The sequence below is a fragment of the Morchella importuna genome (assembly GCF_003444635.1).
Source record: "Morchella importuna strain M04M26 chromosome Unknown Morimp01GS003, whole genome shotgun sequence".
In the NCBI taxonomy this organism is placed as follows: domain Eukaryota; kingdom Fungi; phylum Ascomycota; class Pezizomycetes; order Pezizales; family Morchellaceae; genus Morchella; species Morchella importuna.
In genome coordinates, this window is record NW_025763400.1 from 1,305,957 (window position 1) to 1,328,813 (window position 22,857).

Here is a 22,857-nt window from a genome sequence, read left to right on the forward strand (position 1 = left end):
TGGCCCAAGTGTAAGTTTAAAAGGGTTGCAATGTGAGATGCAAGCTTTATTAATGTAGGTTGAGTGTTTAGATCGGCTATTCTGCACCACTCCAAAGATGTATGAGCTTCCAAACTGACTGGAGAGCTCATTTGGGGGACCGGTTCAGTCATGACCGAAAGTGGAATTACACAACCTCCGTGGGAAAGAACCCGGCGCGAGTCATTGTCTGTTTCAACTTATGGACTTACTTTAAAATTGGGTTGGGGGGGAGGGAGATCGCCTACTATCATGAATAGGATGTCGACAGTTAGGCGGCAAAGAAATGTTCTACACGTCCCTTTTAGCTTTTGGCTCTCATTATACCTACTATGAGAGGGGAGGGCAATTTGTCTCCGTTATTTTTCAACCCCAACCCGCCCCCCCTCGGGAACAATCATACTATGTGATGGCTAGACGGTGGTAATGGCCTTTCACCTCGAAGAGGTAAAAACCGAGTGATCACCCATGAAGCATTCTAATTCGACAACCAACCCCCCTCCCTGAGATCAAAATGGCTCCAAGACAAAGGTACAAATAGCCTTTTTTCTTCTCCGAATCTAGAGACCCTACATACACTGTATTTATGGTATTGGAGGGGAGGGCAATTTGTCTTTTTGTCTTCAACCCACCGGGAAGAAATGATAGAGGTGGTGATATGAAAGAGTCTGGACAACAATGCGTTTGGGTTTCCGTATAGTCACCGATGGCGAACGGAGGAAATTCTGGGGGCAACTATGGCTTGTAGGCACGAGGAGAGCATGCAGGAGTGTATGTCTTCCAATACGTGGGCAAATAGTTACATCAATCCTAGAGAAGGTGGAAGACTATCTTTGATACCGCCACGTTTTTTGTTCGTAGGGCGGCATGTAAAGCTTTCAGATAACCGCAGAGCTGTTGAAAGAATGGTAGTGGTGGTGGTGGAAGAAGGTCGGTGGGAAGCCGCCTGTCTGTCAACAGTAGCCCCCACCAGACAGCAATGTAGGACGTAAGTGCTTTGCAGCATTATATATTTAGCTTCTATAACACTCGAGCCTGTTCAATAGCAAGATTTCTCTAAGCCACCCAACCGTTGAGTATCTCGTCTTCGTAGAGTGCAAGTCAATCTTCCTACAACGAATGCAGGTACAGGGGTTGCAACAGCTTCACAGCATCTCACTCGACAAAACCATACCATGCCAATGTCTTTATTTTATTTATCGCCAACAAATGCCATATACAACGCATAACACAACCGCAGCTCTAAACATTGAGCTCACTAACCTCCCCACTCAACACGCTCGCCCACGGCGCCAACGCCGTCTTTACCTCCCTCTCCACAAACCTCACCGTCTGCTCCGGCGCCCTACCCACAAACGTCTTCGGGTCCATCAGCACATCAATCTCGCCCCAGATGGGCTTAAAGAACTCGTCCTTCTTGATGCGGTCGATGAGGTCGTTGTCGCGGCCCTGCTGCTTTACCACGGCGCTGGCCTCGTGCGACAACACGCGGATGCGCTCGTGGGCGTCCTGGCGCGAGGCGCCGAGCGCAACCATGCGCATGATGAAGTTCTCGGTGGCCATGAAGGGCAGCTCCTCGCGGATGCGGCGCGCAATGACGGCCGGGTAGACGACGAGGCCCGAGACGACGTTGTCGAGGATGCGTAGGAGGACGTCGGTGGTGAGGAAGGCGTGGGGGATGTCGATGCGGCGGATCGCGCTGGGGAGTATCGTTAGCCATTGATATATCATACCACTCTGTAGAGAGCTAAAGGGGGGGGACTCACGAGTCATCAAGGGTCCTCTCAAACCACTGCGCAGAGTACGTATCCAATGCATCCTTGCACAAGTTCGCCAGATGCCTTCCCAGCGAGCACATACGCTCACTCCTCATCGGGTTCCTCTTATACGCCATAGCCGAGCTCCCAATTTGGTCCTTCTCAAACGGCTCCTCCATCTCCTTCGTGGCCGCCAAATGCCTAATATCACCCCCAATCCTCTGGCACGTTGCTCCAAAGCTGCTCATGGCGCTGATGACGTCCGCGTCGACCTTGCGGCTGTACGTCTGGCTGGTGACGGGGTATGCATACTCGAAGCCGGCCATCTCGGTGATGAGGCGGTCGAGCTCCTCAACCTTGTCGTGGTCGCCGCTAAAGATGGCCAGGAACGAGGCCTGCGTGCCCGTGGTGCCCTTGGCGCCGCGGAAGCCGAGGTCGCCGTGCGCGCGCGTGAGATTGCGCAGGTCCCAGAGGAGGTCCTGGATCCAGAGGGTGGCGCGCTTGCCGACGGTGGTGAGCTGCGCGGGCTGGTAGTGTGTGTAGCCAAGTGCGGGGAGGTCCTTGTGTGCCACGGCGAAGGTGGATAGTTTGTGGATGACGTTGGCCAGCTTGGGGAGGACAATCTCAAGACCACGGCGGAGGAAGATCAGGTCCGCATTGTCGGTGCAGTAGCAGCTGGTGGCTATGGGGCGGGCTGTTAGCTGACAATTGAAGCCAATATCAGAATGTGCAACACATGCCTCCCCAATGGATGATCCCCGCAGCGGCAGGCGCAACCTGGCCAAAGGCGTGCACATGGGCCATGACATCGTGGCGGCGGCGCTTCTCCTCCTCCTCGGCGACCTTGAAGTCCTCGGGGGTCAGGTCGAGGTGGGCCTCCATCTGTGTTATGGCCTCATCGGGGATGGGCAGACCAAGCTGCTTCTCGGCCTTTGCGAGCCACACCCACAGCTGGCGCCAGGTGCGGAAGCGCGTCTTGTTTGAGAAGAGCTGAGCCATCTCGGGGGAGGCATAGCGCGAGGCCAGTGGGGTCTGGTAGATGTCGTTGTTTGACATTGTGCTAATTGGTGATTAGTGGGGGGGGAGAGAGGTGAGGTGAGGTTCGAGATGAGAGGCTCGATGAGGTGAGGTCAGGGCAGGGCCAATGGTGGGGTTCGCAGGTTTTAAGAAAAAAAGCTTTCAACCCCACCGTTATCGCTATCGCTGGGCCTTATCGCTATCTCGACGAGGATCTAATCTAATCGGTGTCCATCTAATCTGGCACTGCAGCGATCGGCTACAATCAGTTGCTATCTTATCTTATCACCGCCCACGATCAGTAGCGATGCAGGGCCCGTAACGTCAGTTCCAAGGGCGATGGCGTGCTCGACGAATTTTCCTCAACAAACAAAAAAAACCACTTCTCCCACCACCACACGCACAGAATTGCTGGAGTAGCTGCAAGCCTAACTGGTCAGTTTTCCAATGTAAATAGTAATGGCAAACCCATTTCCCGGAGGACTTCCCCGGATGCCTTTCCCAATGGACCCCCATCATCCTTGATCATGATCACAGCTGGATATTATTAATTCCTTCTGCCCCCCGAAATACCCTTCGCTGGTAAAGTAAAAGAAAAGAAAAAAACGAAGCAGACCACCCAAGTTTATCCGCTTCCATACCGTAAATCCACCCCTGACACTCGGGTCTGTCGCAATTGAACCGAACGAGTCTTATTAGTCTTAGTCCATTGTGTTCTGGCTAGAGTCTGTTACAAAGCAATCTTTTTTTTTTCTCTCTTTCTTTTACGTCTTCCCCGTGGGGCCATATAATCTATATACCTAAGCTCTCTCTCTTCTCTCCTTCCCTCCTCCTCCTCCTCCCTCACCTCTCCCTCCTCCCTCCTTCCACCCTACCTACCATCACCAAAATGCGTCTCCAAGCCCCCGAGACCAGCGGCTCCCCCTCCATCTTCAATCTCCAGGAACAGGCCCTCGCCGAAGCCCTTACCCACCCCAATGGCGTGAAAACCCCCCTCGACAAGATCAGCCCCGTCTTCCCCTTCAGCGCGGCCCAGGACGTCTCCCAGGTCTCTGGCACAGCCTACACCACCGCACAAACCCTCGTCCAGCAAGTCGCCTACACACTCTCTGACAAGCTCTTCTCCTACTCCCCGGCCACCTTCGACCTCGACGCCGCCGCCAAGTCATGGTCCGCTGCCTCCCAGCCCAACGGCCACGGTGCCGTCACCTCCGTCAACGCAATGGAGACCCGTCTCGGTGCCGCCAACGTCCTGCTCGGATACGTCTTCTCGCCCGACGCAAGCCCAGAGAAGAAGGCCGTTGCAAAGTCAATTCTTGCATCAACCGCCTCTCTCCTTCCCATGCGCTCGGCACTTGACCAGCTGGCCAGCGCATACGAGGCTGCCAGCCCATTCGTGGCTCACGTTGCTGCGGTCGACCTTGATGTGACCTCCGGAAAGATTGTGAGCGACTACAATGCCGCCGTGACCGTCGCGCAGGAGACTGGTGTTGGTCTGGTTGCGTCGTTCTCGGCGCACGAGGCACAACACATGGCGCTGTTTGCGACGCTGGCGGCGACGGTGCTCCCCACCGTGCACATCTATGATGGTGTTGCCGTCTCGCGCGAGAGCACAAAGGTCACGGATGTGCTGGAGCAGAGCAGGCTGCAGAGCGTCTTTGACAGCATCTTGGCCGAGCAATCGGAGGTTGGGAAGAAGGTTGACCAGGCCGCGAAGGTCAATGGCATCCTGAAGAGCCTGAACGCCGAGCTTGGAACCGCATACTCTATGTTCGAGTACGAGGGCCACGAAGAGCCCGACGCCGTCCTCGTCGTTTTCGGATCTGTCGAGAGCTCATTGGCCACCCAGGTCGCCGCCGGACTTGCAAAGACCGGCGAGAAGGTCGGTGTTGTCGTCGTCCGCGTCTACCGCCCCTTCGCCGAGTCCTACTTCCTCGAGGCGCTCCCCAAGAGCGTCAAGCGCATCGCCGTCCTCGGCCAGGTCAATGACCAGACCGCCGTCAACGATTCGACCGTTCAGAGCGCCCTCTGGACCGATATCGTCGCTGCCACCTCTATGAGCGGCATCTGGCAGCTCCCTCCCCCCACACTCGATGTCAAGTACGCCCGCGAGACCGTCTGGTCGCCAAAGCAGTTTGCCTGGATCTTTGACCAGATTGTGCGCAAGAACAGCGTCTCCATCGAGATCCCGGAAGAGGCACTGACCTCCGAGGCCTCGACAATCGACTCGTTCGAGCTCCTGTCTGAGGGCGCCGACGCAAAGCAGTACATCTTCTGGGACCGCGACGACGCTGCCTCCACTCCCGCTGCAGCGGTGGTCGCAAAGCTCCTCGCCGAGGACGCTGCAAAGATAATTGCCTTCTCAGCCACTTACGACAACGGGCCCCTCGCTGGTGTCCTCCAGTCTGAGATCAAGTCCTCCAAGCAGTCTGTCGAGGCATCCTTCCACGTCGAGTCTGCGGACGTCGTGGTTGTCAACGACATTGCCCTTCTCTCCAGCTTTGATATTACCGCGCGCACCAAGACCAATGGCTCCATCCTCCTCAAGTCCAACATCAAGGACGAGGACCTCGAGAAGCTCCCTGCCGCATTCAAGCGCGGTGTCGCTACAAAGAGCATCAACGTCGTCATCCTGAACATCGACGAAGACGCATCCGCCGCCGTCGAGAACGCCCTCGTCCAGCTCTCCTTCCTGAGTGTCGCCGGCCTCGACGCGCCCCTCGAGAAGCTCTCTGTTTCCAACCAGGACTCCGAGGCCGTCCACGCCGCCGCCGCGTCCCTCGCCACCGCCCTCCGCAAGGTCGAGGTACCCAAGGAATGGGCTTCCGCCGTCTCCGAGACCGAAGTGGCTGCCCTGCCAACTCTTCCATCCGCCACCTCTTTCACCGCCAACGACGAGAAGAACCCCACGGAGCCCATCTTCCACCTCAAGTCCACCCAATCCGCCGCGCAGACCCTCTCCTTCAAGGAGGCCTATGGCGTACAGTCCGCGCTCCGCCCCGACCTTGGCATGCGCAACTACGTCGTCAAGGTCAAAGAGAACAAGCGCCTCACTCCCGCCTACTACGACCGAAACATCTTCCACATCGAGTTCGACCTCACCGGCACGGGCATGGAGTACGGCATCGGCGAGGCGCTCGGTATCCACGCGCAGAACAACGCCGCGAGTGTGGCCGAGTTCATTGAGTTTTATGGCCTCAACGCCGAGGACATCGTCGAGGTGCCTTCCCGCGAGGACCCCGAGGTCCTTGAGGTCCGCACGGTGTTCCAGGCACTCGCGCAGAACGTGGATATCTTTGGGAAGCCGCCGAAGCGGTTCTATGAGGCGCTGGCTGAGTATGCGGTTGATGATGGCGAGCGAAAGGCGCTGCTGACGCTGGCGTCGGCCGAGGGTGCGACGGAGTTTAAGAGAAGGGCGGAGGTCGATACATGCACTTTCGCCGATATTTTGGAGGAGTTCCCAAGTGCTAGGCCCGAGTTCCATGATTTGGTCAAGATTGTGAGCCCGATGAAGAGGAGGGAGTATTCCATTGCTTCGTCTCAGCAGGTCCACCCCAACGAGGTTCACTTGTTGATTGTGGTTGTCAACTGGACGGACCCCAAGGGTCGCGAGAGGTTCGGACAGGCGTCAAGGTGGCTCAGCCAGTTGTCGACCGGGTCCGAGGTGACTGTCAGTGTTAAGCCCAGTGTCATGAAGCTTCCGCAGCTGTCTACTCAGGTTCGTATTCTCTTCTTCCCTATATATACTCATTGAACCCTCACTAACAAATCTATAGCCCTTGATCATGGCCGGTCTCGGAACAGGTCTCGCCCCCTTCCGCGCCTTTGTGCAATACCGCGCCTGGCAAAAGGCCCAAGGCATCCCCATCGGCTCCGTCCTGCTCTACATGGGCTCTCGCCACCAGCGCGAAGAGTATCTGTACGGTGAAGAATGGCAGGCCTACCAAGCGGCCGGCATCGTGACGCTCCTCGGCCGCGCCTTCTCTCGTGACCAGGCAGAGAAGATCTACATCCAGGACCGCATGAGGCAGAGCCTGGACGACATCATCGAGGCGTACATTAAGGAGGAGGGTGCCTTTTACCTCTGTGGGCCGACATGGCCCGTGCCGGATGTGACGGAGGTGTTGCAGGAGGCTATTGTGGAGGGTGGAAGAAGGGAGGGGAAGAAGGTGGATGCGGTCAAGAAGATTGATGAGTTGAAGGATGTGGGGAGGTATGTCCTGGAGGTGTACTAAACGGGTGTTAGTTTTCTTTTTTCTCTTTTTTTTTTTTTTTTAGTTTATGGGTGTATATGTAGTTTTGAGTGTGTGCTGGGTTCAAAAAAGGGAATCTCTTTTGTTTATTGTATAGAATAAAAGGAAGGCTCTTGGGGTGTTTTCCCCTCTGAATGAATGATCTGGTGTTGGTTGTTGAGGTTAAGGAAGTGAGGTTGTAAAGGTCTCTCAGTGCAATCCACGTGCCCAATCTTGGCGAGCTGGTGTACCGAGTGATATTTTGTGATTGCTGAATCTTTTTTTTTGTTTAATTCATTAATGTGATCGCTGCATCGACGTTGATATGATACCTTCAGAGGGCGATAATAAAAAGAATAAAGGTCAAGAGCTATCTCTCCTTTACCCCCACCCTCTACTACCACCTTCGGCTAAACTCCCTCTCGACCAAACTCCGGATCTTCCAATTGAGGACCAGGACTGCTAGCTGTCCAATAGGTGAATCATATAGAGAATTGCTAGATAGATCCTTATATCACTCGCCTATGAACATTCTTGGTTAGAAATGTAGGAATGATGTTTGGACGCCAAGCTTACTAAAGGTGTCAAGACTACATGTATCCAGTGGGACGTTTTGGAGTGAGCTAGGAACTCACCATAGATTTTGTTCCTGCATGAATCTCAAAAAATGAAAAGCTCAGGCTCGATAAAGTAGGATAGAGCTCGAATGATTAAGTATTGATGATGATAGAAGAGAAAGGGAAGTAAGCCGCCAGAAGAAAAGAAACGGAGACAAGTCTAGCTGCTGAGGACACCGTAATCCCCGTGACCTGTCCTCTGCCATGTGTCCTTCCTTGTCAGCTAGTCCGCGCCACAACGCCTAACTCGATTATTAAATTGCAGAGCAATTGTTTATTGGGAAACTCCCAGAATGCCACACAAGAAGGCGGCAGGGGCGGATCTACAATGCCCTCCAACTAAGTTTCATGCTACACCGTCACTATTTGCTATAAGATGAAATAATAGGCATCCCTCTCTTCCAATTTCATGCTTCCTATTGACTAACTAAATCCTCATTATATATATCGATTTGCCCATTAGTTTATAACCCCCAACATACCTATTACTAGCTCTAGAACAGACGACCAACGATTCAAACCCACAAAGTGCCTAGTTCTCACCCTCACCGCACAGGAGAGATTGAGAACTAAGAACCCCGTCGGTGTCGTTGATACGTCTGCTGTCATTTCCTCTTAGTTCCTCCTGTGCTCCCTTCGGGGTTTTGGTGGGGGGGGTGGGGGGGCGGGCTGTACCTTTGGGTCAGCCAAAAGGCGAGCCCACAGGAAGTGGGACGGGGACAAGAGACCTAATGGTCAGCTGGGGCTGGGACAGGAACAGGAACATAATCCTCAGTTCAATCTCGTCTCTTTTCCTCGGCAGCTGCCCAAGAAAAAAGACGGGAAGAGAAAACGAGGGACAGGCACCGGGGACAGGGACCGGGACGGGGCAGGCACAAAGGGACAGGCACAGAAAACCGGAACGGAGCACCGTTCGCGGTTTGATTCCGTCTCGCCCCCTCGGCATGAGCCCAGGGAGCAAGACGGAGGAGAGGGACAGAGGGGAACGGGGACTGGGCAGACCCAGGAGAGGGCGCGTACGGGCGCGGGCGCTGGAGCTCAGGGCACCGGGGCGGGGACACCTCCCCGGTTTAATCCCGCATCACTTCCTGGCCAGGAGCCCAAGAAGAAAGACGGGAAGGGGGAGCACGCAACTCCCCCAGCCACAAGCACACGGCCTCCACCGCCACCCACCGCCAGCACACGCCGCCACAAGCCAGCCCGCGCCCCATCACCCGGGCAACCCACCACCAGCCCACACAACCCCACACCACCCCGGCCCACGCCACACCCACGGCCAACCCACGGCCAACCACCACCACCACCAGTCAGGCCACCCAGCCCAGCTGCAAACTCACTATGAATGATACGAGAGAAGGAAGAAGAGGTGTTGAAAGAGCTTCTTTTATAGCCAGCTGCGCGGATGCCAAGCCCCATTGTAGTAAATAAATTTGGCCGACAGTGCAGTTACCTGGCCGAAGTTCATGCAATTAATGAATTAAACAAAAAACAAAAACCTGACCGAAGTTAGCAGTTAGCTTCATGGGGTATCACTCGTGGTTGGTGTGCTGCTCTCTTGCTGTGGGCGGTGGGTTGTGCGTGGCAACGATAACGGGATGGAGTTGGTAGATTTGGGCGGGGATGTATGTGTAGGTTAGACCTCTAACTCTGTGTGCCCATGTGTAATGCCGCGGGGGCGGAGAACATACTGGTCTTGAGTAGAGGATCGCCGGCCTGTCATCTTCAGTTAGCCAAACCGCAAAGTTTACAAAGAAGTTCCCTGTTCATGTAAAACAGTCCCCCTCCAGGATATTAGCTTCGAGGGCCGGGGTGCTATCGACCCAAGCTCGAGAAGAAGTACCAACAGAGAGCCCTAGTAAAACTCGCGAGTGAGAATAACCTCCAGAGACTCTCAACCACAAAGTAAACAATTGCGATTAGGAACCAAGCACCAGCTTTGGGGCACGATGTACAGTGCATAAAAATTGGTGCAGTGGTCTCTATAGATCTAGATGAGCATTTGGTTTTATAGAAAAGCCAATGATAGTCTAATCAACTCCGTTTCTCGCAGTGTGATACCTGCCTCTTATCCACACATTCCTCAAGAGCCCAAAAGAAGCCCGCACCCGGCCCCAAAAGATAAACCCACAACCCAGGGCTCCCATAACCAAGTCCAAGCCCCCAAACCCAAACCTACAGAGGGCCAATTGACCCCAAAGAGCAAATCTCCTCGCTCTCCCGATCCCTCGGCCGCAGTACCAGCCCAAAGACTAAATTTTTATTATTCAAGATGCTGGAAAGCGTGGATGGAGTGGGTGAAGGTATCAATATCTGCGATTTTTCGCGATATCATCAGCTGGCCCGCCATTAATGTTGCCGTAAGCTATACTATACTTTACATGTGTTTTCCCAACACGGACTCCCAGAACTCCATTAAAACCCTCCTTTTGAAAGGAAAACAGAAAAATAGGGAAACAAGAAAGGGGAACCAGAAAAGGAGAAGGGCAAGAGAAAAGAAAGGAAAACCCGACCGAAACCAAGCCCCCAACCCACCTCCACCTCCACCTCAAGCACCCCCCAACCCTAACATCCTCCACGCCTCTCTATCCCTCGCCACGGCCCTCTCCCTCCTCTCCTCCCCACTCTCCTTCCCCTTCCTCGCGCCCACCACGCCCCCCACCAGCGCCTCCGCCCTCTCCCCGACCCCCGCCAGCCCCGCCAGCACCTCCTCAATCTGCCCCACCACCCTGCGATTCTCCTCCGTCTCGTGGCGGATCTTCTCCAGCTGCTCCTCCATGCGCAGGCACAGCGTCTCGCGCGCCTGGTGCGGCCGGTACTCGTTGATGAGGTGGTGCATGTTGAACAGGATCGTCTCGAGCGCGGCCGTCTTTTCGTGGAACTGCTCGGGCGCGATGCCCATCACGCCCACGAGCTCGAGGTAGTTGAGCAGCAGCGACTGCGACAGCCGGCGCAGCTCGAGCGTGCGGTCGAAGGAGGGGGTTCCTGCTTTGCCGTTGGCGTTGGCGCTGGCTGTGGCCACAGTGGTGGTAGTGGTGGTGCTGGTGGTGCTGGTGGTGGGGTCTGGGTAGAGCTGCTGGATGCCGGATTGCGCGAGGGAGGGGTAGATCTCGGGGAGCTGTGGGTGGGAGGAGTACATATATTAGCATTCTAGTCTTTTATAGATATATATATTATATAGATCCTCCCCCTCATCATCATAAGGCAGAAGGGCAGAAGAGAAGAGGGGCACAGAATATACACACCGTCCACGTCTCCCCAAACGCGCGATACCCGCCCTCCAGCAGCGGCGGCGGCACCAGACACTTGAGCTCCTCCGGCAGCTGCTCCATGGGCGGCAGAGCCCCATCGGCACCCCTCAGCTCCTTGAGCGCCGCGAGATTCTCGGGCGTAAAGTGCGTGAAGAACGTGGGCGGCGGGGGGAACGCTGCCGAGAGCGCACCGGGGGGTTGTTCGGCCATTGCTGCTTTCTTCCTTCTTCTTCTTCTTCTTCTTCTTCTTTCTAGATCTTCTTCTCTGCGTGTGCGGGCGGAGGAATCTCGGGGGTGCGGGCGATGCTCGTTATTCCAGGCGTTGTTGTGTGTCGAGAGAAGAAAGAGGGCGGCAGGGAGTGCAAGTACAGCTACGGCGTATATGTCAGCACTATCATTGATACCTTGCTGGCTACACGAGATCAGAGCTTCGAGATAATTCCCCGCCATCCTCACGACAACAGATCTGAAATCACACACCGCGCACACACACACAGCCAATCCCACACCCAGAATACCCCCAATACCCCCAGGAGAGGGCTCGCGATGCCCGGGTCCGCCACGGCAAAGGCCCGCTTCCACGACGAGGGGGGCACAATGGGCGCCCTCCGCCGGTTCTGGCAGGTCCGTCTATTGAGTTTAAAGCTCTACATATCTACATCCACAAATATATACTTCTACGGTATGCAATTCTAACAGCTTCTGGGCCCTGAACAGAGATCCTACGCGCCAGACTGGCTCGGCGTGCTCCTGCTCGCGCTCCAGAACCTCGCCATCACCTTCTTCGAGCCCTTCCACCGCATGTTCAGGTACCCCACACCACACTCCCACCTCTCTCCACCCGCAAAAACACTCAAACTAACCCCCCCTCACCCAGCCTCGACAACCGCGACATCCAATACCCCCACGCCGAGATCGAGCGCGTCCCCGTTCCCATGCTCCTCACCTACAGCATCGGCCTCCCCCTCCTCACCATAACCCTCTACACCCTCCTCACACCCAGCAAACACCTACGCACCCCCTCCCGCTTCCACCTCCTACACGCCTCCCTCCTCGGCCTCACCACCTCCCTCATGCTCACCACCTTCACCACCGACCTCATCAAGAACGGCGTCGGCCGCCCCCGCCCCGACCTCATCGCTCGCTGCCTCCCCCGCGCGGGCACCCCCGAGCACGAACTCGTCACCTGGGAGGTATGCACACAGACCGACCACCACACGCTGCACGACGGGTTCCGGTCATTCCCCAGCGGGCATAGCAGCTTCTCGTGGGGCGGCCTGGGGTACTTGAGTCTGTTCCTCGCGGGGCAGCTGGGTGCGTGGAGGAGGGGCGCGGCGATGGTGAAGGTTGTGGTTGTGGGGCTGCCGGCGGTGGGCGCGGTGTTGGTGACGGTGAGCAGGACGGAGGATTACAGGCATGATGTGTTTGATGTGTGTACGGGGAGTCTGATTGGCATGGTGATGGGGTATTATAGCTATGTGAGTGTCTCTCTCTTGCCCTAGTGCGGTGCGGTGGGTGTTAATGAGTGTGTGTGGTAGCGACGATACTTTCCCGCCCTGACGAGCAAGCACTGCGATGTGCCCTACAAAAGAGGCGAAGACGACGAGCACGGCGGTAAAGGCGGCTCAAGGGGCGATTTCGAGATGCTGCCGCGGCGGGTCGACAGTCCGGACCTGGAGATGGGTGAGCCACGTTAGTAGAAGAACCAATTAACCATCTTTCCCTGATCCTCTTTTGCTTACCGTAGATAGGGCCAAGAACAGACAATGACGAGTGGGGGTTGAGAGGGTAGTTGGGAGGGAGGGTGGTTTATAGCATAGCATAGCGATGTATGTATTTGGTGTTTTTATATTGTTATGGCGTGGAATTGATTATTCCCATTGCGCTGTGGTCTGGATTGGTCATGGTTTATTTGTATCTCGCTCATTGCTTTATTGTGGGTTGGTCGATCATTGGTCTTTAGCATACAATGCAGTTTTATTATACCGCTTGGTTCATGGCACATCACTCGCAATAGAATGTGAAGAATTTCAACAGCCGACATGTCAATCACCAAAAACACAACTAAATTTACCATCAACCACTCCCACTCAGCGGGAAGAATGCGCCCTTCCCCATCGTTTCATCCGTCAAGCTCTAAGATGGATTGTTTACTGGAGTTGAGAGAAGCTTTCGATAGAAGAAAAAAAGAGAGAAAACCATAGACGACAACAATGACATTTGCAAGATATCTCTTGAACAACCCCGCCATACAGACAATACTCGGCTCTTAAGATAACCTCAAACTAACTAGCACAACCTAGTTACCGTCCCCTCCCTCTTCTCCGCGTCCCCACGTCCCCCTTCCCCGATGAATCTCAAAAAGGTGCTTGATTGATCGCAAAACAACAAAACTCCTTAATTCCTTGTACAGGATGCACACACCAGACACACAGATGGAGGGAGACTGTGACTAAAAGAAGAATGAAGATACCTCACAACAATAGGAGATGGGGAGAAGGAAAAAAAGAAAACAAAACAAAACAAAAACAATAGAAGTAAACGCCAGTAATGACCACACACAAAACCAACTACCAAAGAGCCCCGAACCACAAAACGTCCTTCGGGAGTGAAAATAAATAGTAATTAGCCAATTTAAAGTCAGACCTCCATTGTACCAGCAGGCTCCTCATCTCCGGAATCAAACGATCCCACAGATGACATGTCATCATCGCTTTCGGACTCGTCTGTGGCAGCATCGGCGGCTTCCCTGGTTGCGTATTTGTTGACGTACTCTACCGGTACACCTCCCGTTAGCTCTGCAAGCATTGTCGGTATCGGAAACTACACTCCGACTTACCCTTAACCTTGATGTCATACTGCCTCGGTTCCCTCATCAACAAGGCCGCTGCCTCTCCGTTTAAAGGGTCGGTAGGGTTAGGGTAGCGCAAGAGCTGCGGTAGGAAAACTTCAAAGATATTGATCATGTCAAACATGGGAGACCATGTCTGGTTGATGACGTCAAGACACACGCTTCCGCTTCTAACCTCATTACCGCATCAATTCTCTGTTTCCTTCCTGTATTCGGGGGAGGGGACCCACAGCTCGTCAATGTTGGGGTGGAATATGCGGTTCACGAAACCGATCGAAGGGCTCTTGTAGGGGTACTGGTCGGGGAGCTCGACGTGCACTTTCCAGTTGCCACCGGCGAAGGGAGCTATACAGAAAGTTGTGTCAGTTAATTGGACTCGTAATTTGCGCGGCAGATCCCCCCCCCCCCCCCCCCAGAACAGCCTCTCCGCCCCTCCGCCCCCACCAATATCACCATTCTCGGGGGTGTGCGCGCGGTGCGGCGGTTGCCATTCGCACCACCGGAGAAGCGCGAAATTGCAGGAGAAAGTGGTACATACTCTCTTCGGGACCCTTGAACCGGACGTAGAATTCCTGCCTGCATCACGTGAGAAATTGTGGAAGTGGAAGCGAGAAGTTGTTTAGGGGGTTGGAGTTACACTGCGCAGCGTGTTAGTGACGTTATACGGGGAGGGGGGGGCAAAGCTCCCTTGGTTGCGGGGGTGTAGTAGGAAGCTTACTATTATCGTTGACTAGGGTAACTTCGTAGTCACTCATCAAGCTAGAAATAGTCAGCATCAGGGCCTCGCTCGCTTGTTTCAGAAGCTTCGAAGAACTTACAGCCTACATGGAAAGTAGTCAGTCAGCAAAGGTTTCCAAAACTAGGGGGAAAGGGAACACAAGTTCCACAACGTCTCAGGAATTGCAATGGATGGAGTGTGTTGTACCTCATGACCTAGAGATGAGCTGTCAGTACAAAGTTGTTGGAGGTGGAGCAGTCCTCGAGGAAGTCTTGAACCTACATCAGTTTCTATTCTTCTTTTTGGGGAGCTCATGGCGGGCAGTTGTGGTAGTGTTTGAAGGTCGAGAGTAGAATAAAGGTCGAGGTGGGGGCTGTATTTCTAACTGTCAGGTTGGTGATCAGTTGCGGAGCGAGTAAGTAGTGAGTGGCAAGGAAGTGAAAGGGTGGTGTTGGTGGTGGTGGTAAAGGAAGAGCGGGGGACGAGACAAGATGAACCGATAACACGGGTGGCTAAATCGAAGGGCTGGAGGTGCAAAGCAGCAGGGTGAGACCTGGGGAGCGGGGGGGTTGGTGGTGGTGGTGGTGGTGGTAGGCTAGAAGGGTGAAGCCGGAGCAAGATCACGGCAGACGTAGGGCAGCAGACGTACCACAGCGACAACAATGGGAGAGCAGAGAGGCAGCAGGTATGATGGTGTAGATACGAAACAGCAGGGGAAGAAGAAGAAGAAGATGGGAAGGAGAAGACACACGCAGACGAGCGAAGAGGAACGAGCAAGGTAGATAGAGAAGAAGAGGTGGATCACTTGGAACACTTTGAGCACTTTGAGAAGAGGAAGATCGAGGAGGAGGGGTTGTCACTTGTCACAGCGATTGATTGATTGATGTGGACGCAATGTGGATTATGTATGTATGTATTTACACACGAGCATGCACTTTCTATACCGAGTTACTCTGCAATCTACACCCGCCACAGCTATCTTATCGCACGGGCAAGTGGGGGGGGGGGGGGGGGAGCGAGTGGATAGCAGAGTCGAGAGCGCGTGTGGAGAGCGGAGAGCGGAGAGTGAGTGGAGAGGCCGTGATGGGAGGAGGAGGAGGGGAGAGAGAGAGAGGGACAAATTAACAATGCATCCAAAGTGTCAGGTGCACGCGGACAGGCTTTGATCACTGGCGACTGACTGATGTTGTACTCTAGTCTCTAGTTACTCTAGTCTCCTGTGTAGCTGCACTGGCAGCCCACTCATTCTCTCTCACCCATGCCACTCCTCGCTCACTCACTGATCCTCCTCACTGATCCTCACTGAATTATTATCATGTAACTACCTACATGTAGTCAGCCCATAGTGTTGGATGCATGCCTCTATTTTACTTTGTTGGGTACTGTTCATGCTCTGTTTTGTCAATGCTGCATTGCTCTGTCCCAATGGCAATGGTGGTGGGGTAACTCGGCGCCACATCCGAACGCCGCATTCAGCAGTCAAGCACATGGTTCCCGGCAAAAAGGTTTTTTTTTCTCTCTTGCTCGGTCATGACTGATCAGCTAGATCCATAGATCCTCAACCCAACGGGCCGAGGGATGCCGTTCCCCTGACTAAACGAGGAGGTAAAGAGAAAGGGAAGGAAAAAAAATTTAAAATTTCAGAAATACAATCATAGCTTAGTAGTAATTAGAGGGGTATCTGTGCCTGACTCGTACGGGAATCTGACTGATACTTCATCCCCTACAAATTTAAAGCTGCTTTCTTTTTTTTCTTTCTCTTATTCCTTCTCTTTCAACTACACCACAGTCTTCAACGTCCTGTTGTAAATACTTTCTTCACCCCCTTATATCGCACAAAGCTATATTATTATATCAACAATGAGTTACAATGCAGCAGTAGCCCTCACCCGTCTCGTGCTCACCCGTCCAGCAGCGCCTGTCAGCAGAGCCTCTTCCCTTCTTCTCCGGAGCAGCACCAGATGCTACTCTTCGCACTCGCCCATGGCCCCCGGTTCCCTCCCGCCCCGGAAGAAGGTCACCATAAACTCCCTCCGCACCATGCATGCCAACAAGGTCCCCATAGCAATGATGACGGCGCACGATTTCCCCTCCGGCCTAGCTGCTGACCAGGCGCATATGGATATGATTCTTGTGGGTGACTCGCTGGCCATGGTAGCATTGGGAATGGAGGTACGTGTGGTCATGGTCCATCACTCGGGCCTGTTCCGTCCCCTTTTCGTCACTCGGACTCCACACCCACACAAAACACACACACGTTAATTAAGTAGCTTTGCTGATCATTACCACCCACTATCTAGGATACGAATCAATTGAAGCTGGAGGTACTGAATTCCCCCGATTAAACCCCCCCCCCCCCAATCCTCGAAGATTAAAAATGTAGACGAATGTTTTATTAGGATATGCTTCACCATTGCCGCGCTGTTTCGAGAGCTGTTAAATCAGCTTTTACCGTAAATCTCTCCTCTCCTCTCTCTTTATATAGAAGTATCACAGTAAAAACAGAACAAGTCCTAATCTGTAATCATAATAACCCACAGATCGGCGACCTCCCAATGGGCTCCTACGAAGTCTCCCCTGAGCAAGCAGTCCGCTCCGCCATCTCCATGATCCAAGATGGCCGAGTAGAGGTTGAACCCCCTCATAAAGCCAATCTCCCCATCTTCTCTACCTTCAACTAACCCCCATCAGTCCGTCAAGCTCGAAGGCGGCGCCGAAATGTCGCCCACAATCTCCCGCATCACCTCCATCGGCATCCCCGTCCTAGGGCACATCGGTCTGACTCCTCAGCGCTCTCACGCCCTCGGTGGCTTCCGCGTCCAAGGCAAGACCGCTTCCAGCGCTAACAAGCTCTTCACCGACGCTCTCACACTACAAGCTGCGGGCTGCTATTCACTCGTTCTCGAGGCTGTTCCCGCGCCTGTCGCGGCGCTCATCACCTCCAAGCTGCGGATCCCTACGATTGGGATTGGCGCGGGAGGTGGGTGTAGCGGGCAGGTGCTGGTGCAGATTGATGCGTTGGGGAATTTTCCGGAGGGGCGGTTTATGCCCAAGTTCGTGAGGAAGTATGGGAGTGTGTTTGAGGAGAGTAAGAGGGCGATTGAGAGGTATCGAGGTAATTTTTTTTTCTTTTTTCGGGCGGTTCGTAGCAGAGAGGTGCTGACTGTGTGGTGTAGATGAGGTGAAGAGTGGCCAGTATCCGGCGGTTGAGCACACGTACCCTATCAGTAAGGGTGAATTGGAGGAGTTTGAGGCCATCGTAGAGAGGCGTTCTAAGGAGTTTGAGATAGAGGAATAGAGTGGAGTAGAGTAGAGATGGGGTCATTAGCCTAATACCTTTTGATTAGTATATTGCGTGTTTTCGTTTTTGTTTTGGCTTGTGCGTTCTTGTTGTAAATCTTTATCGTTGGGAGGCACAATAGTTTTTCTTTCTTTTTTTTACCTTTTGTTTAGAATCATTTCTCTATTCTTGAAATAGAGAGGGAGAAGTGTATGGGCAGCCAGTCGTGGGCTTTAGATTAATCTCAGTGTATGTACTGTACTGTACTATACTATGAATCGATACTAATTAGAGGTGTCTGGTGTTATCGTATCGTGATAAATGAGGATGATATTCAGTGTATTGTAAGCAAGCTGAGAAAGAAAGAAAGAAAGAAAGAGAAGAGACCATAGCTAACTAATCAAAGAGACAGGACAGCGAGACAGGACAGCAAGACAGGACAGCAAACCCTCTTTACATTAGACCGACCCGCATTGCAGCCAACGACTGTTTCAACATCTGCGAGTGATTTCCTGTGAACCAGCAATTCAACAGTGCACTAGCCCCCTTAAACCAGACGGCAGCACACCTACATGTAGTCTTGTTTCTAGGCTGTGCACCGCCTGCACAGTCAGTTAGTAGTGTAAGTGTATGTATGTAAGGCCCCCGCACTAGATACGGTGTTTATTTAAAGTACGGTAAGTGCTTGCTTAAAGTTGATTATTGTTGTTTAGTTAAACAATCCCCAAGGTGTCAAGTACGTACAAAATGCTTCAGACGGAGTCTCAGACGTTAACAGGAAAGCGGCCAAAAACTACTCTCGTCTTGGAAGGTTCCTATTTAATAAATACTATAAATTCTTAGTTCACCCCCTCGAGTCTCCTGGTCTCCTGATTCAAATTTTTTGAAACTGGGAAGTACATGGCTCGATCTCTCTCCGGTTTTACCGAACAATACGAAAGTCCCTATTTCGCCAGACTGTGTTGGTATTGACATGTCCTGGGCACGAGATTAAGTGTGGGTAGAAACCACCGCAGGAACTGTTGATGCGAGTGATACCTCATGACTAACTGACCCCCCAAAGCTCAGCCCTTCCTTTTCTCTGCACCACACTACATGTAGGCGTGGCACCTCAACCCAGCACCTTCACATAACTCGACATCATATCTACAGCATAATACCCTGAGTGGGGATAGCAAGATGAAAATATCCACTTACGTCTTTCGACATCTACAGTCTGTGCTACCCAGCCAGCGCGCCATCACAGCCCCACATTCGCCTTACTACTCACCGCGTCTCTGTCCTGCAACACCACTCCCATCTCTTCAGACCCACACTATCCTCCCTCCAACTCCCAACCCCCGCCATCTTCTTCACCACCTCTCCCGGCGGGCCCCACGCCATCTCCCTCCACACCCTCACCACGCTACATTCGATTCATGAAACAATCTATTCACTAGACCCAAAACGGAAATATCTATATCATATTAGGCATTTATCATTATTCAAGAGCTCGTGTCTACGAGCAAACTAATCATTAAAAAATACACATCTTATCATCGTCTCAATTAGTTACGCCAGCCATTAAATATGCCATCTTTTCGTCCACACCCTTCGTTCAACACCGGCTAATGCCCCATAAGAAAAAAAAACCGCTCCCACCGTTTTAAAACACCTGAGAAGCAAAAAAAGACAAAAAGGAAAAGCAAAAAAAAACACACAAAGGGGATCAGGAAGAATGAGCCAGAATATCAACAGCGCTGTAGCTCAAGACAGCAAATCAATAACAGGGGAACTAATTAATAGCTCTCTGGTAGACCTAGGCTCAGGAAGTCCGGAACATCGTTGCCCGAGCAACTCCAGTCCCGGTCATAAGCTTTCGTCGGTAATATTCCAGCAGCCATGCCCTTCTTGTAGGACCATTGAGTAGCTTTCTCGGTGTCCCATGTCCAGTACATCCATCCCCAGCCGACTTCAAATGCATCCATTTGTGCTTTGGTCCCAAGTCAATAACCGTCGCGGCAATACAAGGTTGAATAAACAAAAACATACCTATAGCAAACATCTTCAAAAACTGCTTGTATTCAGCTGTGTACGTCGACGCATCTGCGTTCGCTTTTTCGCACGAACAGTCCGTTCCGCTAGGGCAGCTAGGTTTAGAAACTGCTGTGCCATCCGTAGTGTTCAAGGTTCCCTCCCAACGCGAGCCAACGCCAACCTATACTTCATTAGCAATCCCCCGGCCACTCAAATGATACATGGTTCGACTCACATTATTCAGGTACGGCGTGCAGTCCGTATCGGCCTGTCCCCATTCACCAACAATAGTCGGCCCAAACCCCGTGGAGGTATTGAGACTCTGTGCCAGCTGCTGACTCCATCCTATACAGGCAAAATTTACCTTCGCGGTATGGCTGGCAGAGAGCTGGCCTACATTAAAGATGACATATTGATGTACATCCAATACCAGCTTATCAAGTCCATCGAATGCACCTTTCCATGAGGTTAGACCCCTGAAGCCGTCGCCGAAAATGATATAGCCCTCATACCCAGCTTTTCGGATAACAGTGTGGGCTTTAGTACTCCAGTCGATGACCTTCTGTGGATCAAGATAGATCATCTTTGGCTCGTTGACCAGACCATACATAGTGACGATGTTCTTGTACCTGGACTGTGCGAAGAACTCTGCCATCCCAGCATGGAGATCAAGTGTTTTCTGTCCATTGAGCTCTCCGTCGGTTCCGTTTAGCCAATTGATTGGCCCAAGTCTGCCACTGTGGTTCCATCCGTTTGCTCCTCCGTATACACTATGCAAGTCAAGTTTGACCCTCAGTCCATACTTTCGGCAATACTCAATTGCACGGAGCAGGTATCTCCATCCAACATTTGGAAGATATGGATCCCCCGTTTCTGGGAACACAGCCCAATACCCAAACGGAATACGAACATGGTCAAGGCCAGCATCTCGAATGCCTTTGAATGTGGCTTCGTTAACAAAAGTTGAATAATGTTTTTCGACGGTTTCCTTTGTTTTGCTTTCTCCGAGCGTCTTGGTCAAGGTATACTCGTCCACGACACCATATGCCGAAGAATAGGCGTCAAAGAACGATGGTGTAATAAACGGTTCAATGATGAGCCAACCTCCCACGTTCACACCGCGTATAGGGTTTGTCCCAGCTTCGGTGCCGTAGTTCCATTTTTCGTTTAGTGCTGGGACGCTAGGGTTGGCTTTCGTGGAATCATCATAATCATCAAATAGTCCCATCACCGAGAGCCCGCCAACCTTTTTATCAGTGAAGGTCAAGTTGAAGTCTGTAGTATCGAGCCAAGTGAATGGATCGAGATATGTTCCTTTATACTCGCTCTATTTGTAATCAGCATCATGAATTCGCATTCGATCCAGTGGTAATGACTAACCGGAACACTATTAGGGTCAATATTTGAAATGTCCCCAGAAGATGCCCCTTTTCCAAGACCAGTCCCATCCGCAGAGCTAGTTGCAGCCTTCTTCTTTCCGGCAACTACAATACCAACTGGAATCAAAATGACGAGTAGCAGTATCGTTATTCCAAGCAGAATCCCTAATTATAGTCAGCCCTTGCTTCCATTTATAACAATTTATACTACAAACAGGGTCCATACAGAAGCGGCGCCCACACCTCCGTTTCTTTGGCGGTGGCGGCGGTGGTGGTGCACTGCGACTTCGGCTCCTTCTCCCTCTCAGGCGTTCCGCGGCTTCCAAGTCCTCATCATTGGCACCGTCAATGGCAACCCCATGTCTGGACTTCCGTTTTGTCCTGCTCTTCCTTCTAGGTCTCTCGCCTAGGTCGCCACCTCGATGTCTCCATTCGTCCTCTGTGCTCTCAGACCTCACGACCCGAATAGTCTGAGCGTTACCCCGCCGACTCTCGCCCCGCCGGCCCTCACCATGCCTGCTCTCCCCACGCCGGCTCTCCCGACGTCTACTTTCCCCATGCCTACTCTCTCCGCGCCTACTCTCCCCACGGCCAATATCACCTCTTCGACTTTCTCCTCTACGCGGCCTTCTGCTCTCAGCCCTTCCCAGATCCCTTTCTCGGCGCCTTTCGCTCCTTATTGCCGCCGCGATCTTCTCCCGTTCAATCTCATCATACGTCGAGTCGTGAGAGTCATCCCTTTGGTGTGCCAGTGCATACCGCGGCATAGTCGTTAATCGTTAATCGTAATTCGTTATTTCGTTAATGTCGAGTCGAAGCGGTAGTAGCCAGGGTTGATCAGCCCCACTTCCGAGGAATGTTCGAAGTTCTCAATGCGTATGACAGGTTGATATATTGAAGCAGAGCTGCAGGCAATTAAATACCACCACCACTACCACGCAAGGCAAGGCGGATCGAGTGACCTGCAGTATGGACCTGCAGTGTTAACCTCCACTACAGTGAAGGTCCCTCCTAGTAAATGAAAAGCAAAAAAAAGTAAAAAAAGTTGAATATGCCAACTACTAATATATAGGAGGCCCAACCAAATAGCACCTACGTAATTCGTGAAAATACGATAGCAATAGTAGCAGAGAGCGAGAGAGCAAACGCGAAGTGAAAGACAGAGTTCCGGAGGGAGGGGGAAAGGGCAAGAGACACACGCGTAATGCCAAAATACCAAGCGGCTTGGTGGTTTATTCCTCCCGCCTGTGCCAGCGAACAGGGAAGGGCAGGCAGGCACAAACCTCTAGATGTTGTTTTGGTTGGGGCAGTTGCCATAGGAACCGATGCAAGCGACCAACCCCCAGCGGCAAGCAAGGTAGATCTCCCAGCCTAACTCAGTCTGTCGAATCTCGGCTAGCATCCCTGCCACTTGCGAGCCGCGACTTATCGACGTCTCTCGGCCCCTCCCGATTGGCCCACGCTTTAAAGTTGTTCCTGTGAGAGCCACGTGCAAGCGTCATCGCGGTTCGTATAATATCACAAACACGCAAAATCTCAAACTCTACCTCACCTCAGCTCAGCTCATATCCTCAGCTCACCCTTTTCTCCACGCCTTGCACGGAATTACAGCCCCCCCCCCCCCCCCCCACAACCTCCCGATCACTCCCAATTGCATGTATGCGCGGTTGCCAAATTATCAATATATTGGTTTTTTGACTTCGTTTTCATTCATGTCACTAATA

At 52.7% G+C, this 22,857-nt stretch overlaps 8 protein-coding genes across 8 annotated transcripts; 4 read left to right on the plus strand and 4 right to left on the minus strand.

The window, feature by feature from the left end:
• Positions 1–1,260: 1,260 nt before the first annotated feature.
• Positions 1,261–2,831, minus strand: LAJ45_01856 (uncharacterized protein; the record flags this gene model as incomplete). Its single annotated transcript, XM_046111449.1, has 3 exons — positions 1,261–1,717; positions 1,785–2,457; positions 2,516–2,831. 3 exons carry the CDS (start codon positions 2,829–2,831, stop codon positions 1,261–1,263), a joined length of 1,446 nt encoding a protein of 481 aa, XP_045975393.1.
• An 850-nt stretch (positions 2,832–3,681) lies between these two features.
• On the plus strand, positions 3,682–7,027 carry LAJ45_01857 (uncharacterized protein; the record flags this gene model as incomplete). Its single annotated transcript, XM_046111450.1, has 2 exons — positions 3,682–6,510; positions 6,569–7,027. 2 exons carry the CDS (start codon positions 3,682–3,684, stop codon positions 7,025–7,027), a joined length of 3,288 nt encoding a protein of 1,095 aa, XP_045975394.1.
• Positions 7,028–8,372: 1,345 nt separating this feature from the next.
• Positions 8,373–8,983, plus strand: LAJ45_01858 (uncharacterized protein; the record flags this gene model as incomplete). Its single annotated transcript, XM_046111451.1, has 2 exons — positions 8,373–8,375; positions 8,444–8,983. The coding sequence occupies 2 exons, from the start codon at positions 8,373–8,375 to the stop codon at positions 8,981–8,983; spliced, it is 543 nt and encodes a 180-aa protein (XP_045975395.1).
• Positions 8,984–10,186: 1,203 nt separating this feature from the next.
• Positions 10,187–11,099, minus strand: LAJ45_01859 (uncharacterized protein; the record flags this gene model as incomplete). Its single annotated transcript, XM_046111452.1, has 2 exons — positions 10,187–10,756; positions 10,884–11,099. The coding sequence occupies 2 exons, from the start codon at positions 11,097–11,099 to the stop codon at positions 10,187–10,189; spliced, it is 786 nt and encodes a 261-aa protein (XP_045975396.1).
• Positions 11,100–11,435: 336 nt separating this feature from the next.
• LAJ45_01860 (uncharacterized protein) lies at positions 11,436–12,681 on the plus strand (the record flags this gene model as incomplete). Its single annotated transcript, XM_046111453.1, has 5 exons — positions 11,436–11,513; positions 11,607–11,698; positions 11,767–12,367; positions 12,428–12,581; positions 12,641–12,681. 5 exons carry the CDS (start codon positions 11,436–11,438, stop codon positions 12,679–12,681), a joined length of 966 nt encoding a protein of 321 aa, XP_045975397.1.
• An 848-nt stretch (positions 12,682–13,529) lies between these two features.
• On the minus strand, positions 13,530–14,773 carry LAJ45_01861 (uncharacterized protein; the record flags this gene model as incomplete). The annotated part of the gene is made up of 8 exons (XM_046111454.1): positions 13,530–13,663; positions 13,729–13,910; positions 13,971–14,085; positions 14,279–14,312; positions 14,406–14,499; positions 14,559–14,561; positions 14,666–14,673; positions 14,741–14,773. 8 exons carry the CDS (start codon positions 14,771–14,773, stop codon positions 13,530–13,532), a joined length of 603 nt encoding a protein of 200 aa, XP_045975398.1.
• A 1,545-nt stretch (positions 14,774–16,318) lies between these two features.
• LAJ45_01862 (uncharacterized protein) lies at positions 16,319–17,756 on the plus strand (the record flags this gene model as incomplete). The annotated part of the gene is made up of 6 exons (XM_046111455.1): positions 16,319–16,630; positions 16,759–16,782; positions 16,858–16,911; positions 16,999–17,088; positions 17,150–17,573; positions 17,635–17,756. 6 exons carry the CDS (start codon positions 16,319–16,321, stop codon positions 17,754–17,756), a joined length of 1,026 nt encoding a protein of 341 aa, XP_045975399.1.
• Positions 17,757–19,516: 1,760 nt separating this feature from the next.
• Positions 19,517–21,900, minus strand: LAJ45_01863 (uncharacterized protein; the record flags this gene model as incomplete). The annotated part of the gene is made up of 5 exons (XM_046111456.1): positions 19,517–19,710; positions 19,770–19,935; positions 19,990–21,081; positions 21,135–21,298; positions 21,360–21,900. 5 exons carry the CDS (start codon positions 21,898–21,900, stop codon positions 19,517–19,519), a joined length of 2,157 nt encoding a protein of 718 aa, XP_045975400.1.
• Between the last annotated feature and the right edge of the window lie 957 nt (positions 21,901–22,857).